Genomic DNA, 13,814 nt, shown 5'->3' with positions numbered 1-13,814 from the left:
TACCTCATGGCAACATTAATAAGTAATTGCTTAATATTTTTCTAGGAACTCTGATTTCAGTTGTTTTTACCTTTTATAAACTTAAACTTATTTGGATTTAATTTTACTGCAAACTGATGAAAATGGATTTTATTTAACTATTTTAGTTGATTAATACTACTTGTTATATAACTTATCTTTTATATAGTGATTTGAATTTTTTTCAAATTTTTTTAAATTTCAAATGTGGGTATAGAGTTCATATTTTTGGCTTTTGCAGTCAGTGATTCTTTCCTTATTATAAATCCTCAATCATGGTTGTTAATATGTAGGAAAGTTGCTGACATATTTTAAGATATTTATCTTATAATCAGTCATCCTACTGAACTTTGCAGTTAATTTGATCATTTATCAGTTGGTTTAATCAGCTTTTTAAAGCAGGTAAACATCATTTGCAAAAAATAATTAAGTGTCTTCTCATTCCAAAGAGGTTTCTAGCTATAACTTTGTCCCTTATTGCATTTTCAAGAACTATTCAATCCCTGCTGATCAAGTATCTAGCCCCAGGAGTAACTTCTTGGTTGACAGGGAATTCTCTCCATCTCAAGACAAGTCTTTCTAGCTACAGTTCTAATTCTTAAATGGCTTCTCCAAACAAGACTCTGTCTCCAGGTGTCTTCTACCCATTGTTTTTAGTATCATATTTCTGTGTGAAAATGTTAAACAGTTTAGTAAGTCTGAACCTGGAATCCAAAACTAAATGTGCTTGCAGGGAACCACAAACCTCTTGAAATCACAGACAAAATTTTGTGAATATATGCACTTTTCTAGGACAGAGGATCCCCAGCTTTCATTTGATTTATAAAGTATGCTATGAGCCTGACAACCTAAGAGTCAATAAATGGATAGGCATGAAAGATTAGTATAATCAATAATTACAGGTAATAGAATTCTTGGGTTATTTATATTATTCAATATATGTACAACCATAACTAGGTGGTGTCAGCATATATCTCTGCTGTTTTTATACCAAAAAAAAAATCTGAATCCCAGATAATATATCCATCTCTAATCTTCAACCTAATTTACATGATTATTCAAAACAAATAACAAATTTATTGATCAGAACAAAGAACCTCTTTAAAAATAATTATTTAAATAATGAAAAACTCTTCTATAGAAAAAATAAGGAATACTATTTTCCCTATCAGTACCACTAATATAACATTCAGTATTCATTTTTTTCAGCCTCTGCTCACATCTCTCAAAAAACAAAGATTGTATAATTTTTTTAAAGATTTTATTTATTTATTTGACAGAGAGAGAGAGATCACAAGCAGGCAGAGCAGCAGGCAGAAAGAGAGGGGGAAGCAGGCTCCCCGCCAAGCAGAGAGCCCGATACAGGGCTTGATCCTAGGACCCTGAGATCCTGACCTGAGCTGAAGGCAGAGGCTTAACCCACTGAGCCACCTAGGCACCCCACAAAGTGTATAATTTTTAATATGGTATATTCTCTTTAAAAAACAAGGCTAACACATTCTGCAAGGGTAATAAGTAACATCTGCTATAAAATTATGTTTAAAAGGATTAAAAAACAATTCTTCTAAATTTGCAGTCTTTCTTAAATTGTATTTCCAAATAACCATTTTTCACAGGCTATTAAATTTGACAATAAAAAAATGAAAGAATTTAGCAAGTTATGAATCATCTTATTTGGCTCATATATAACATTTAACTGGTTTGAAATAAGATCCCAAATGGTTTAACTATGCCACTTTCTGATGAAAATAAAGATTAACAGGAAGGAATATATGCAACTCAACACCATCAGAATTTTCCCTAAAAGCTATTCTAAATGTTCAATACTGTAGCATTCTATACCAACTCAGAAGATGATAATGGTATATCCAGAAGATGTTGCAGATAGAGGATGCATTAGAAGTTTTCCAATAGCACACACAAAAACTGCCATTGTACATCAGGGCTTCTGCTGCCCAGACTTCTAAGATAAAGAAACGAAAGCCTAACACTTACATGGCCCTGCCTTCACAGACACATTCGCTTTAAAGAATTCTAAAGGTTGTTAAGTATGCACAAAGAGTTTTCTCAAATAGTTTATACTCCTTAATTGTTTCAATTTTAATTTCATAATAGCTAACAGACAGCATTAAGTGCAGAGCATTCATTTCTAAGCACTATGTATCCAGATACTATAAAAATATTTATATTATGAACATAAAATATGTATCACTCCAATAACCTGATAAGATACATATATTATTTTCCTCATTTTTTAATTGAGGAAACTAAAGCCCAGAATTTTGTAGACTGTTACATTATCATTTACCTTACAGTAGCTTTCCCACTTCTTTTTTCTTTTTTTTTTAAGATTTTATTTATTTGACAGACAGAGATCACATGTAGGCAGAGAGGCAGGCAGAGAGAGAGGAGGAAGCAGGCTCCCTGCTGAGCAGAGAGCCCGATGCGATGAGGGGCTTGATCCCAGGACCCCTGGGATCATGACCTGAGCCAAAGGCAGAGGCTTCAACCCACTGAGCCACCCAGGTGCCCAGCTTTCCCACTTCTTGATATGTAAATTTCTCTTTGAAAAGTTTTAGTATTTTTTTCTGACTTAATTGTGTTCTGAAGCTTCTGTGTGATAACCCTTGGTGGGGTCTTTTCCATTCATGATGGTGAGTGGTCTGTGAGTTTCTCAGAAAAGACATTTCATTTCCTGCTATCTGGAAAATTTTGTTTAAAATGTCTCTGTTAATTCCATATGTCCATTTTCACACTTTGTTCTCATTCTGAAACTCTTTTTATAGATTTTGACCTTATAAATTATCCTTTATTTTGCTTATATTTTCTATTCTTTTTTATTTTTTTGCCCTAATTCTGAGAGGTTTCCCAAACTCTATGTGCCAACTTACAACACCTGAGTGCTTTTTTTTTTTTTTTTAACTTCCTGGATACTCTTTTCATAGCATATTCTTACTGTATACATAAAATATCTTCCAAAGATATAATTCACAGATAATTTTTTAAATCAAGTTGTAATTTCCCTTAAGCCCAAACGCCTCTCTGTTCTCTGGACTTTCCTATGCTCTTTGATTTAGTCTCTCTCTTACGATGGAGACTTTCCTCAAAAGACTCATAATCTTTTGCTTACAGATCATATTAGACGATAGAACAACAAAATGTAATTACATTCTCTATGTACATAAGTAAGGCTTTTTGCAAAGTCATTAGATAATGAATAAGAATTTGTAGGCTTTGAAATGTCTCCCATTGGATATATTTTTCTCTAGTTTCCTGCTTGGGGAGAACTGACCTGGCTCCAAGCATTCTAATGTCCAGACTGAGAGTTCTGTATTCACTACGAAGACCCTTATTTAATCCTCCTGGTTTCAGCCTGGCTTTTTTGGAAACTGTTTCTTAATAAGTACCTCACATCCTAAACACTTCTGGGGTTCAATGGTGAAGAACTGTGGAAGTAAAATATAATTTCTCCATAAGCCTTCTATTTAACAAAATGTTTTGGAGATCTCTTATTCCTCTGCTTTCTCCTCTTTCTTCTATTTATTTCTGTATCTGTGTGTCTTCTCAAAGTGTTTTGGAATGATTACAAGTAGGAAGAATAAATAATTAGGTTTAACCCATAATGTTTCCCTGCAGGTTCAAATTATTTATACTAGTAGCCTTGTTTCCTTTCAGGTAAAAGTTGGAGCGACAGAATTAAGATTCAGAAGAGCTGAATTCCTGGCCCAGTTCTTAACGATCTATCTATGTCACCATGTTCATGCTGCTTAACCTCCCTGCAGTTTCATTTAGTCACCTGTACTGGGCAGAGATGTAATAGTTGTGACACGTCCTTGCAGGTGGCAGTGTGGGGAGAAGATGCTAGGTATTGCTATAGGGAAAGAAAGAGCTTGCTTTACCTGGATTTACTAATGCTAAGATTAAGTGTGTGCACTTCCTGGTTGCTGACTAATTCTTCATCCATTTATTCAATAATATTTGTTAAAAGTCTGTTATGTTGACCCAGTAATTTCAATTCTAAGAGAAATGAAAATATATCTCTGCACAAGAAATTGTTCTAGAATGTCCATATCAACAGTATTTAATAACCAAAAAGTAGAAGCAGTAGAGATGTGTATCAACTGATGAATGGATAAATTTGGTATATCCACACAACAGAATAATTGTCATCAAAAAAAGAAATAAAGTATTGAACCACGCTACAAAACATGGATGAAACTTGAAAATATGCTAAGTGAAAGAAGTCAATAACAAAAGACTACACGCATTCCATTGAAAAGAAATGTTCAGAAAAAAAAAATCTCTAGAGGCAGAAAGTAGATTGGTGGTTGCTTAGAGCTATGGGAAGGGAAGGAGAAGGGAAACAGAAATGAGTGCTAATGGATATTTATGAGTTCCTACTTGGATAAAATTTTCTAAAATTGATTTGGGTAATGGTTGTACCACTCTCTGTGAATATATCAAAAAAAAAAGAAAGAAAGAAAGAAAGAAAGAAAGAAGAGAAAAAGAAAATTCAATCATACACTTTAAATGAGAATTGTATCTTAATTATACCTCAAAAATGCTGGGTTTTTTTAAGATTTTACTTATTTATTTGACACAGACAGAGACAGAGACACAGCGAGAGAGGGAACACAAGCAGGGGGAGTGGGAGAGGAAGAAACAGGCCTCCCACTGAGCAGAGAGCCTCAGCTTACTGTGGGGGCTCCATCCCAGGACCCCGGGATCATGACCTGAGCCAAAGGCAGCCGCTCAACAACTAAGCCGCCCAGGTGCCCCTCAAAAAAGCTGTTTAAAAAATAATGCATCCGAGAACATTTAAGCAGGAGAAAAATCTCTTATGTGTACTTTTAAGGCATTAGGAATATAAAATTGAATAATATTGAAGACATCATGGAACTTAAATTCTAGCTAAGGAGCATATATATGATTATAAAGTCCAATGAAATGAGACTCAGAAAATTAAATATGGGTAAAGATTGAGGGTGATCATAATGATTAAAATGAAAGCCAAATGACAAGGAGAAACTGTGATGGAGAATGACAAAAAGTGAAAAGAGAATCTTAGGCAGTGAGGCTAAATGTCTCTTCAAAATCCCTGGGACAGGAGAGAACTCAGCTGACTGCAGGAGCTGAAAATATACCCAAGTGGCTGGAAAACAGTGAGGGAGTAAGTTGTGGGTGATAAGGTTACATAGATAAATTGAAATTGTGCAAGACTGTGTAGCTCATCTCATAGCTCAAACGTACTCTAAAAGTAATAGGAAGCCTCCAAAGGGTTTTAAGCAGCATGATATTATTTGCAATAAATGATATTTGCTTTTTAAGATCACTCTTCCCACTCTATGATGACTAGAATACAGTTTTGACTTTCTGTCCTAAAACTGCTTATGCACATCTCAACGGAAATATCAACCACGCTGATAAACCTACATCACTCATAATTTTAAAAAAGTGTCTTAACTGGTGGCAGAATTAAATTGGTAAAGTCGACATGGATAGACTCTGTAAAATGTTCAGTCAGGAATTCCATTCCCTGAACTATGCCTTTTTATAATGAAGAGGAACACACAAGGATGTTCACAGCAGCACTATTTAACATGAATGTATAAAATTTGTAAATAGTTGCTAATTCTGTATGTGTGTAATTAGCCTTACTAATTTAGCGTTATACCTAATGTCTTGAAAATAAAAAACAGGTCTATGTTAATAAGATGGCCTAACGGTAAACCCGGGACATATATAATTCTGCTATTTTACTTTAACTGAGTTGTCAGTTATTAGGTAAAATGGTTCAAGGATATTATGGACAAATTAACTAATAAACTTGAAAAGGGTCATCCCATCAATTTTTGTTATTCGGATTTGGGTGAAATGTGTCAGATAAACCCTCAACTCAAAAATAATCAATGTCACCTGAGTGGATCAATGGGTTAAGTATCTGCCTTCAGCACCAGTCATGATCTCGGAGTCCTGGGAGTGAGTCCCCTGTCAGGCTCCCTGCTCAGCAAGGAGTCTCCCTCTCCCTTTGCCTCTCCCACTGCTCATGCTCTCTCTCTCTCAAATAAAATCTTTAAAAAAAAAAATCAATGTCAATATATATGCTTATGCACACATAATTGTTTACAGATGTCCCTTGAATAGTTTCTATCCACATGCACAACACACACACACAACACAGAGAATTAATAGAACCAGGACAGTTTATTTTGCAAAAACAAAGATAATTCCAGGATGCACCAGGAAGCATCACCATAGTCCCTTGATTTTTCCCCCCCCAGGAAAAATAATGGTAAGTTGTACATCAAGATGACTTCACAAAGAAAATGATTTGTAGAAGAAACGTACTTAGTGCAAGTGAAAATAGTTTTTTTTCTTAGTGTATGCAGATTTTTTTCTTCATTACCACCACCTCTACTGCTAAAATATAGAGTGTCAGCTTAATTCATAGTTTGTTACTTCTTTATAGAAAATGATAAAATGAAAATTTGTCACAGACCCAGAAAACACTCAGTACTCTTCATGCAGGGCTATGGTCTACCACAATTTGTATTGTAATTACAAGAAACTATATTTGAAAGTCCTCACCCTTAACTCAATTTTTGCCTATAAGTCATGAAGTAAATTATCTTCTAAATAAAAGAATTACACTTAGAATGGCAAACTGTTCGCATGAGCAACATATCAGATATACTTTGCTTGCCTCTTACTCTGGGACATAAGTTCATTAAGTGGAATAATGCAGAATTACAAATGCTACTTAAATTGCTTTTTTTGGTGTTGGTGGTGTTTCGGTGTATGGTTTTTGACCAAGTAGATATAGTGTAATTAGATTTTGTTAAATGAACTCTTGATAATAAGTACTAAATTGTTCAAATGCATTTAAAATTCTTGCATTACTCATCAACATTCAAGTTCATAAATGTAAGTCCACATAATTCAATATGAATTGCTGAAAACAAATCTGTCCAAAGATTCTCAATTAATACCAAGTCCCTAAAAGTAGGTTTAAAGGGAAAGTTGCTCAGAAAAGAATGAAAAACTTCTCTTAGCATTTTAGTAGTATAATATCACTGTCATATCTATCAAGTGCAATGAAATAGTGAAACATTAAATAAAATTTAGCTTTGTAACTTGTATACTAAGAAAAAGTAATGGAAGAAATTCATACTTGCAAATCTTTCAAATAAGTTCACTTTAATTGGGCCTAGAGCCACTAAGAAAAACTTAATTGAATTTATAAGATATAAAAAGGTGCACCTGACAGAGAAAATAAATCCGTAAGGTTAAATTTGGCTGTGTTGATATGCAAAGCAAATAAGAGGAGCATTGCTGGGAGAGTGCAGACTGCAAAGATAGCATAACAGTAGGCTAATTAGTCCTTAAGCCCAGAAGGTTGAATTGTTTTTTCCTGAGAAGTTCCTGGAAACAGAGGTTTCTCTCTGACTTACTGTGTAATATGGGTGAAGCCTCCCTCCACTAATGAACACATCAGTGACCTCTGACATCACCACTGTTGTGGCTACAACACAGGCAGAGAAGCAAGGCCAGAAAGGGCAACAACTTCGGGAAGTGACTCCCATCTCTAGAGTCCTTATGTCCTTAGGACACAGTAAGCTTTTCCTACAGTTATACGCACTAATTGATGAGAAGCAGGAGAAATAATAAGTCAAGATATAAAATCTCCTCCCTTGCCAGAGGCAAGATGTTGGCTGACAATATATATGAAATGGGAGCATTAACTATAAAAGAGCCCTTATATAACTGTGATCCAGAAAAATAATGTCAGAATCCCTGAAATGGCAAATAGTCTGGTGATAAATTCTTTCAAGGTAAATTACTCAAATAATAAAAACCATCTGCAAACATTCTCTGCTCTTCCAGACCATCTGAATGATTGTGTCGGAACCATGGATTGGCTCTGAAAGCACAAGGCTACGCCAGTGTCAATTTTTTATTAAATAAATAAAAGGTAAAATTTTAGCTAATAAATACATAACCATTGTTCGTGGTCTCAAAAAAAAAAATCACATTTAAGCTCCTAATTAGATACTTGTTTCTGTGTATGTTGTGCATATGAAACTCAGCAAGACTGAGACCACATCCACACTACACAAAGATCAGGGTAATTTTACTTTTTAAGTAACTGTATTTTCCCTAGTTTGGGGGATTATATACCATGATATAAACAAAAACTTAAGATTTTCTTTACTAAACTCCCTAGCTCCCACCCAATTATTTGCAAAAAACAAAACAAACCCAAATCTTATTTATAAAATAAATAAAATCAAAGGCTACATTCCTTCAGGAGGCTCTGGGGGAGAATCCACTCCTTGCCTTTTCCAGCTTTCAGACACTGAATGCCTTCCTTGGCTCCTGGGACATCACTGTGATCTCTGCTTCCATCATCACATTTCCCTTTCTGCCACCCAGTTATTTCTAACGGTATTGGGAGTATTTGATAGTTGACTCTTCTGTAGTCCCTGAAGATTTCTAACATCATCCTCTCCTGAGAAAGAAGGGAAATACAGAGCCTCTGCCCTACTTACACCGGAGGTAGGAGAAAACTACCTGCCAGACACAGCAGCGGCTCTCTTGGGCCTGCAGGTGAGAGAAGCACCTAGCTAGCTCTGTGGGAGTCTCAGGGGGAGCACAGCCCGGCCACCAGAGGGAAGTGGAAAGGGACTTGCCCTGGAAGTCATCCTGGAAAGGGGATCATCAGCACAGTGTTAAAGTCCTGACACGCCCTGGTGTAGCGGGCTCACACTGCATGCAGCAGTATGGGGCTGACCGAAGAGCAGAAGGAGTAAACTTCCTTGGCCATGCAAAAGCTTATGAGAGTATCAGTTTAAAAAAAAAAAAAAATTCTTTATTTCCCGTGTCTCCCCATCCCTCCCTGGAAATTTATTCTTGAGTGTTACTTTCTCAGTGGCTAAATTATTACTGAACCTAAGTGTGGCATTGTATGAATCACAGCAAAACTCTGCCCTTAAAGTGTCTTTTTCAGGAAGGAGCCTGAGGTGGTGAACAGATCATAATCACAACATTTCTATTATGTTAGAGATTATTCCCATATTGTTTCTCCTTTAGGAAAAAAAGTACTGTTAGAATTTTATCTCTCTTATTTCTGCTTTTGTCATTACATTATTCTTACATGTTAAAGGTTTTGAGAAATCTTCTACTGGTATTGAGAGCACATAAAAATATTAATGAAATAATAAGATTTAAACATCTTAACACATGCAAATAAGTATATACATAATTACCTCCTTAGTTTTTTGTTTTAGAAAACTGGTATATATTGTAATTATGAGTTTTAAAATCTATCTTTTTTCACATATGTTCCAGTTAAAAACCTAAACCTAGTCATTGTTTACTTTATGTCTGTCATTTCCTTTTTCCAGTGATGCAAGAAAAAATCATATATCACAAACTACTCCACACTGCAGTTTATGTTTAGAGTATTACCTCACTTTTGAATCATTTCTCATTTCTTTGAAATGTATGATAAAAATAAACCATCATCTGATTTCAATTTATTTATTTAGTAACATTTTTTTGTTTTTAAAACAGATATTTTGTCTCAGATGACTCACTTGAGAAAATGTGGAGAATCTTTGATTTTATGAACTTCATTCATTCAAAAGATACCAGTGCATCATTCCAGTTCCTGAAAGTTGGCCCAATGTTTTTATCCAGTAGGTGGGGAAAGTTTAATCTTTTAATATATGCCACCATGTTGAAAAGAGTAATCTCTTTTCACATTATTCAAGAAAATAAAAGTATTATAAGTAATCAAGAGTGGTCACTTAATTGAGGTACAATTAAATAAACAAAGTGTAGCATTTTATTTGCATGTGAATAGTGAACCACATAGATTTCTGCAAACACCACGCTTACTTTTGTTATTAAGACTAAAGGCTGTTTCCATGTAAACTTTTTTCATGATAAAAAGGTAATAGGTTGCAACATATCTCCACTGAGGATGGAGGGAAAGACAATATTCTACACTTGATGTTAACCTTTAAAATTCTAAAGAACATGACAATCTAATACAGATTAAAGCAAGGTCATTTTTTAGTTTGCTTCTATAAGTATCTTCCTGATGGAGGAAACATGATTGATTATTTAGTAGGTCCTCTTAATGTAAACATTCTGTCAGTCCAGCTCTTAATTTGACACAGACTATGTCAAATAGTCATTAGATTTTACAAGCCTTCCTTTGGACTTTGTTACATGTTTTTGCAAATAAGAACCTTAAAATGATACAATTCCTAAATTCCATTCACTCTATGCATTAATAATAGAGGCTACTGATTTCTGAGACAATATATAAATTTCAAAGAAGGGGAAGACAGTCACTCCAAGGCTCTGTGCGGCAGGAGTTGGGTTTTCCACAGCCAATGTCGTTCAGAACTGTGGACAGCTCCTATTAAGACAGAGTTGATGACAATTTCCCTTAAACATAGCTCAAAGCAATGCTGCTTTCCGTGGCTCTATTTGCTCGCTATTTAATAGACGTCTGTTAAAACTGCCTAGTTCGCACAACTACTCCTTCCACTGATTCCTTTTCGAAAGAGTTCGGTTAAATAATAAATAAATAACAAACGCCACCCTGAGTTTTATCCTTTTCAATGGAAAGCCCAACCTTACTCGGGAGCTGCAGGGTGTGCGCACACTAATAAGAGGATCTACTTCACGACCTTCATTCGCTAATCTCTAAACACGCTTATAACAGAAAGAATACTTGGGCGACAAAGAAGGTGGGGAGACGACTTCATTTTAATTCTCGGAAGCAGTTTCCCTGACCGCTGACAGCTCTCTGCCCTTGTTCCCCGAGCCGGGAAACGAGGGAAAAGATGTCTGAAACGGACTTGGAGTCAAGGTCAAGAAAGGGTGTCTCTCGGTTTCGGGAAGGGGGCTCTGGAAACGCCCCCTGCCTCTGCTTCGGGAGCTCGAAGCTTCCTGCCACGCCGCTGCCCAGCCTGGCAGCGCCTGCTCCACTGACACCTCAAGTCAGGGACTCTCCAAGCGCAAACTGCCCTTCCTCAGCCTGCCAGCCGCTATTCTGAAGAAACGCGCTGAGGATGCCCAGTGCCTCTAAGCAGATGAAAAACAGATTAACATTCCCCCGGGGCGAGAGCGGCTGGACCGGCGAGGACCTGTGAGTCACTGTCTCCGCTTGCCCCATCCTCTCCTCCACTTCACGAGCGCCTTTTTCGCCTTCTGAGGGACCCACTTCTGGTGGAGCAGCGCGAGGAAGGGAGTCACCCCAAAGGCGACTTTCTGGCCGCTTCCTTACACTCTCCTCTCCGAAGTAAAAGTTTTTCTGGCACAACTTAGCATCCTCCCATCTGGGGGTCACCGTGGACTTCTTCCCCGATGTGTCCCCAAAGTTCACGAGGCAAAGGAGGCGAGCGAGCCTCCCTGGGATTCCCGGGAAACAGGAGCTCCTCATCCCAACCCCCTCGGCGGAAACTAGTTGAAGAGTCGAGCCCGATCCGCCCGAGTGGAAGCCGCCGGCAGCGCCACCCCCCGCCCGCCCGCCCGGCAGCCCCTCCCTCCGAGTCCCCGGGCGCCCCCTCCCAGGCGCGGGGAAGCGTGTTGGAGGGCGCGCCCGGAAGGGAGGGTGGGGCGGCGACAGGGAGTCCTCACCTGAAATCGCTGTAAGGGTGGATAATCCAGAAGCCTGCAGTTTTAACCCTTTCCTGCTCCTTCTCCACCGCCTTCTGGCTCCCAAACATGCGGAGGGAGAATTTGTTGACCCCGGGTTGCAGCATGGAGGTGAACTGCCTCTGCATGAAGCCGTACTGCCGCCGGGGGCCCTCGGCGTCCTCGAAGCCCCCGGCCGGCTCCTCGCCGCCGCCGCCGCCGCCGTCCACCTTGAAGCACACCGAGTTGCCGTGCTCCTTCGCGCCGGCCCCGCCGCCCCCCGGCGGCGTGCCCAGGCGCTTCTCGGCCGCGGCCGACCCGGCGCCCGTCGCGGGCGCCTTGGCGGGGAAGACGCTGTTGCCATCGTCCCGGCTGTTGGACGAGGAGTTGGGCTTGCCGCCTCCTTCCATGCCCGGGGGACGCGGCCGGCGACGGCGCGGGCTCCAGACTCTCCGGCCGCCCGGCGCCGGGGGCACGAAGCTGAGCGGGCAGGGGCCCGAGCTGGCTGCCGGCGAGCCCGGCTGCCCGTCGCGGCGGCGGCGGCGGCGGCGGCGGCTTCTGCTTCCCGCCCGCGCCGCTGCTCCCTGCGCGCCTCGCTCCCGCCGCCGCCGCTGCCCTCAGTGGCTGCGCTCCGGGCTCCGCCGCGGCTGGTGCTGAGGCTGAGGCTGCCCGAGCGAGGCGAGGCTTCGCTCAGCCCTCGCGCGCCAGCGCCTCCCCTCGGCTGCCCTCTGCTGGCCGGAAAGGGTCTCTCCCCGCCCGCACAGCGCGCACTCTCCCTCCACTCTTGCTCCACTTCTGCCCAGCGTGACATTGAACTCGGAAGCCCTCCGAGACATTTATCTGTACTTGTTGTGAGAGGCTCGGTGCATGTTTGCACGGGAAAGAAGAGAGAGAAGCAGAGACGCAAAGAGACAGAGAAAGACTGAGCTAGCAGATGTATGTGTGGCCAAAAGAAATAAACACCCTGAAACTCACTGAGGCATCGTCACATTGTCTGAACGCCTGTTAGAACGATGTTAGATAGGAAAAGGGGGAGAGGCTGTCTCTGCATGCAGAAAATTCACGTGTAAAACTGGATGTACATAAAAAAGTAAGATTTGATAATGGATAATAAATTTCATGAGTAAAAGGGAAGTTGTGTGTGTGTGTGTGTGTGTGTGTGTGTGTGTGTGTGTGTGTGTTGGAAGAAGGCAGACCGCAAAAGGGACTAGATCTGGGTAATCTGGACTATTCAGCTGCTTGGGGCTTCTCAGATGAAGATGTGACGCCAAGAGACAGACAACTGGCCTCCTTAAACTTATCCTTGTTTATTCTTCCCCAGCGCCTTAAGCAGGAGATGGGATTTCTTTCTTCCCAAGGCCATTCGCATCGACACACCGGGAGCAATCTTCCAGCTGCCAACACTGAGAAAAATGTGTTAGGGAAAACTCACCAGAGCTGACCTATCTTTTTAGATAAGTTACGCAATCAATAAAACACACTAAGAGGCATGCATGTTGGTCAGTGTTCACCTACACCTCGCCAGGAAGCCAAAATGTCTTGGAATTTAGGCAGAACGTAGTCACCATTTCTAAAGGGGGAATGTATTCTCAAGAGAGACTTTAAATGTGCTACTGATGCTGAGGAAAGCATTCTGAGATTCCTCCTATCCCCTCAGCGTCTCTCAGACACACCAGATTAGTTAAAGGAAGCAAGATGTGCTGCCAAACTCGCCAATCACTCAGCGGGGCAGCCCCAGAGTCTGAGAGCTTCAAGACTCCCAAATGTCCCAAAACATCTGCTCCAGATCCAAGCATTGCCTTCCTGCCCACGGCCTCTTTGAAGGAAATCCTGTCCTGCCAAGAGTCTCTGAATCTAATGGGTTCCTGTCAGTTATAGACACACTTTGGGAGGAAAGGAGTGAGCACCTCTGGGAGGGAGTCTATGGCTCACTGGCAACCAATGACCTAGATGGGGGTGGGGGGTAATGGGTAGGGTCGATCCAGGCGCCTTCCTGAAAAACTGAGCAGCCATAAAGGGATTAACCATGGGAGAAGCAAGGCTAAAGGCAAAAGAAGACAACTGGATGCCCTCAGGAGGAGTTAACAGCCTGAGAAAGGAAGCAGAGAACAGAGAAAAAAGTGGAAAGCAGCAAAAACAAGAAG

General features: G+C 40.2%; 1 protein-coding gene across 1 annotated transcript in view; it reads right to left on the bottom strand.

The window, feature by feature from the left end:
- LOC111141179 (hyperpolarization activated cyclic nucleotide gated potassium channel 1) overlaps window positions 1-12,080 on the bottom strand; it is a 396,704-nt gene extending 384,624 nt beyond the window's left edge. The window contains exon 1 of the mRNA XM_022493555.1: window positions 11,674-12,080. Within this exon, the coding sequence (XP_022349263.1) occupies window positions 11,674-12,080 (407 nt within the window). The remainder of the gene's footprint in view (window positions 1-11,673) is intronic.
- Between the last annotated feature and the right edge of the window lie 1,734 nt (window positions 12,081-13,814).

The sequence above is a fragment of the Enhydra lutris genome, unplaced genomic scaffold (genome assembly GCF_002288905.1).
Source record: "Enhydra lutris kenyoni isolate GAN:26980312 unplaced genomic scaffold, ASM228890v2 scaffoldscaffold5, whole genome shotgun sequence".
Lineage (NCBI taxonomy): Eukaryota > Metazoa > Chordata > Mammalia > Carnivora > Mustelidae > Enhydra > Enhydra lutris.
Note: the sequence above shows the minus strand (reverse complement) of the source record. Positions and strands in the feature narration are given on the sequence as shown.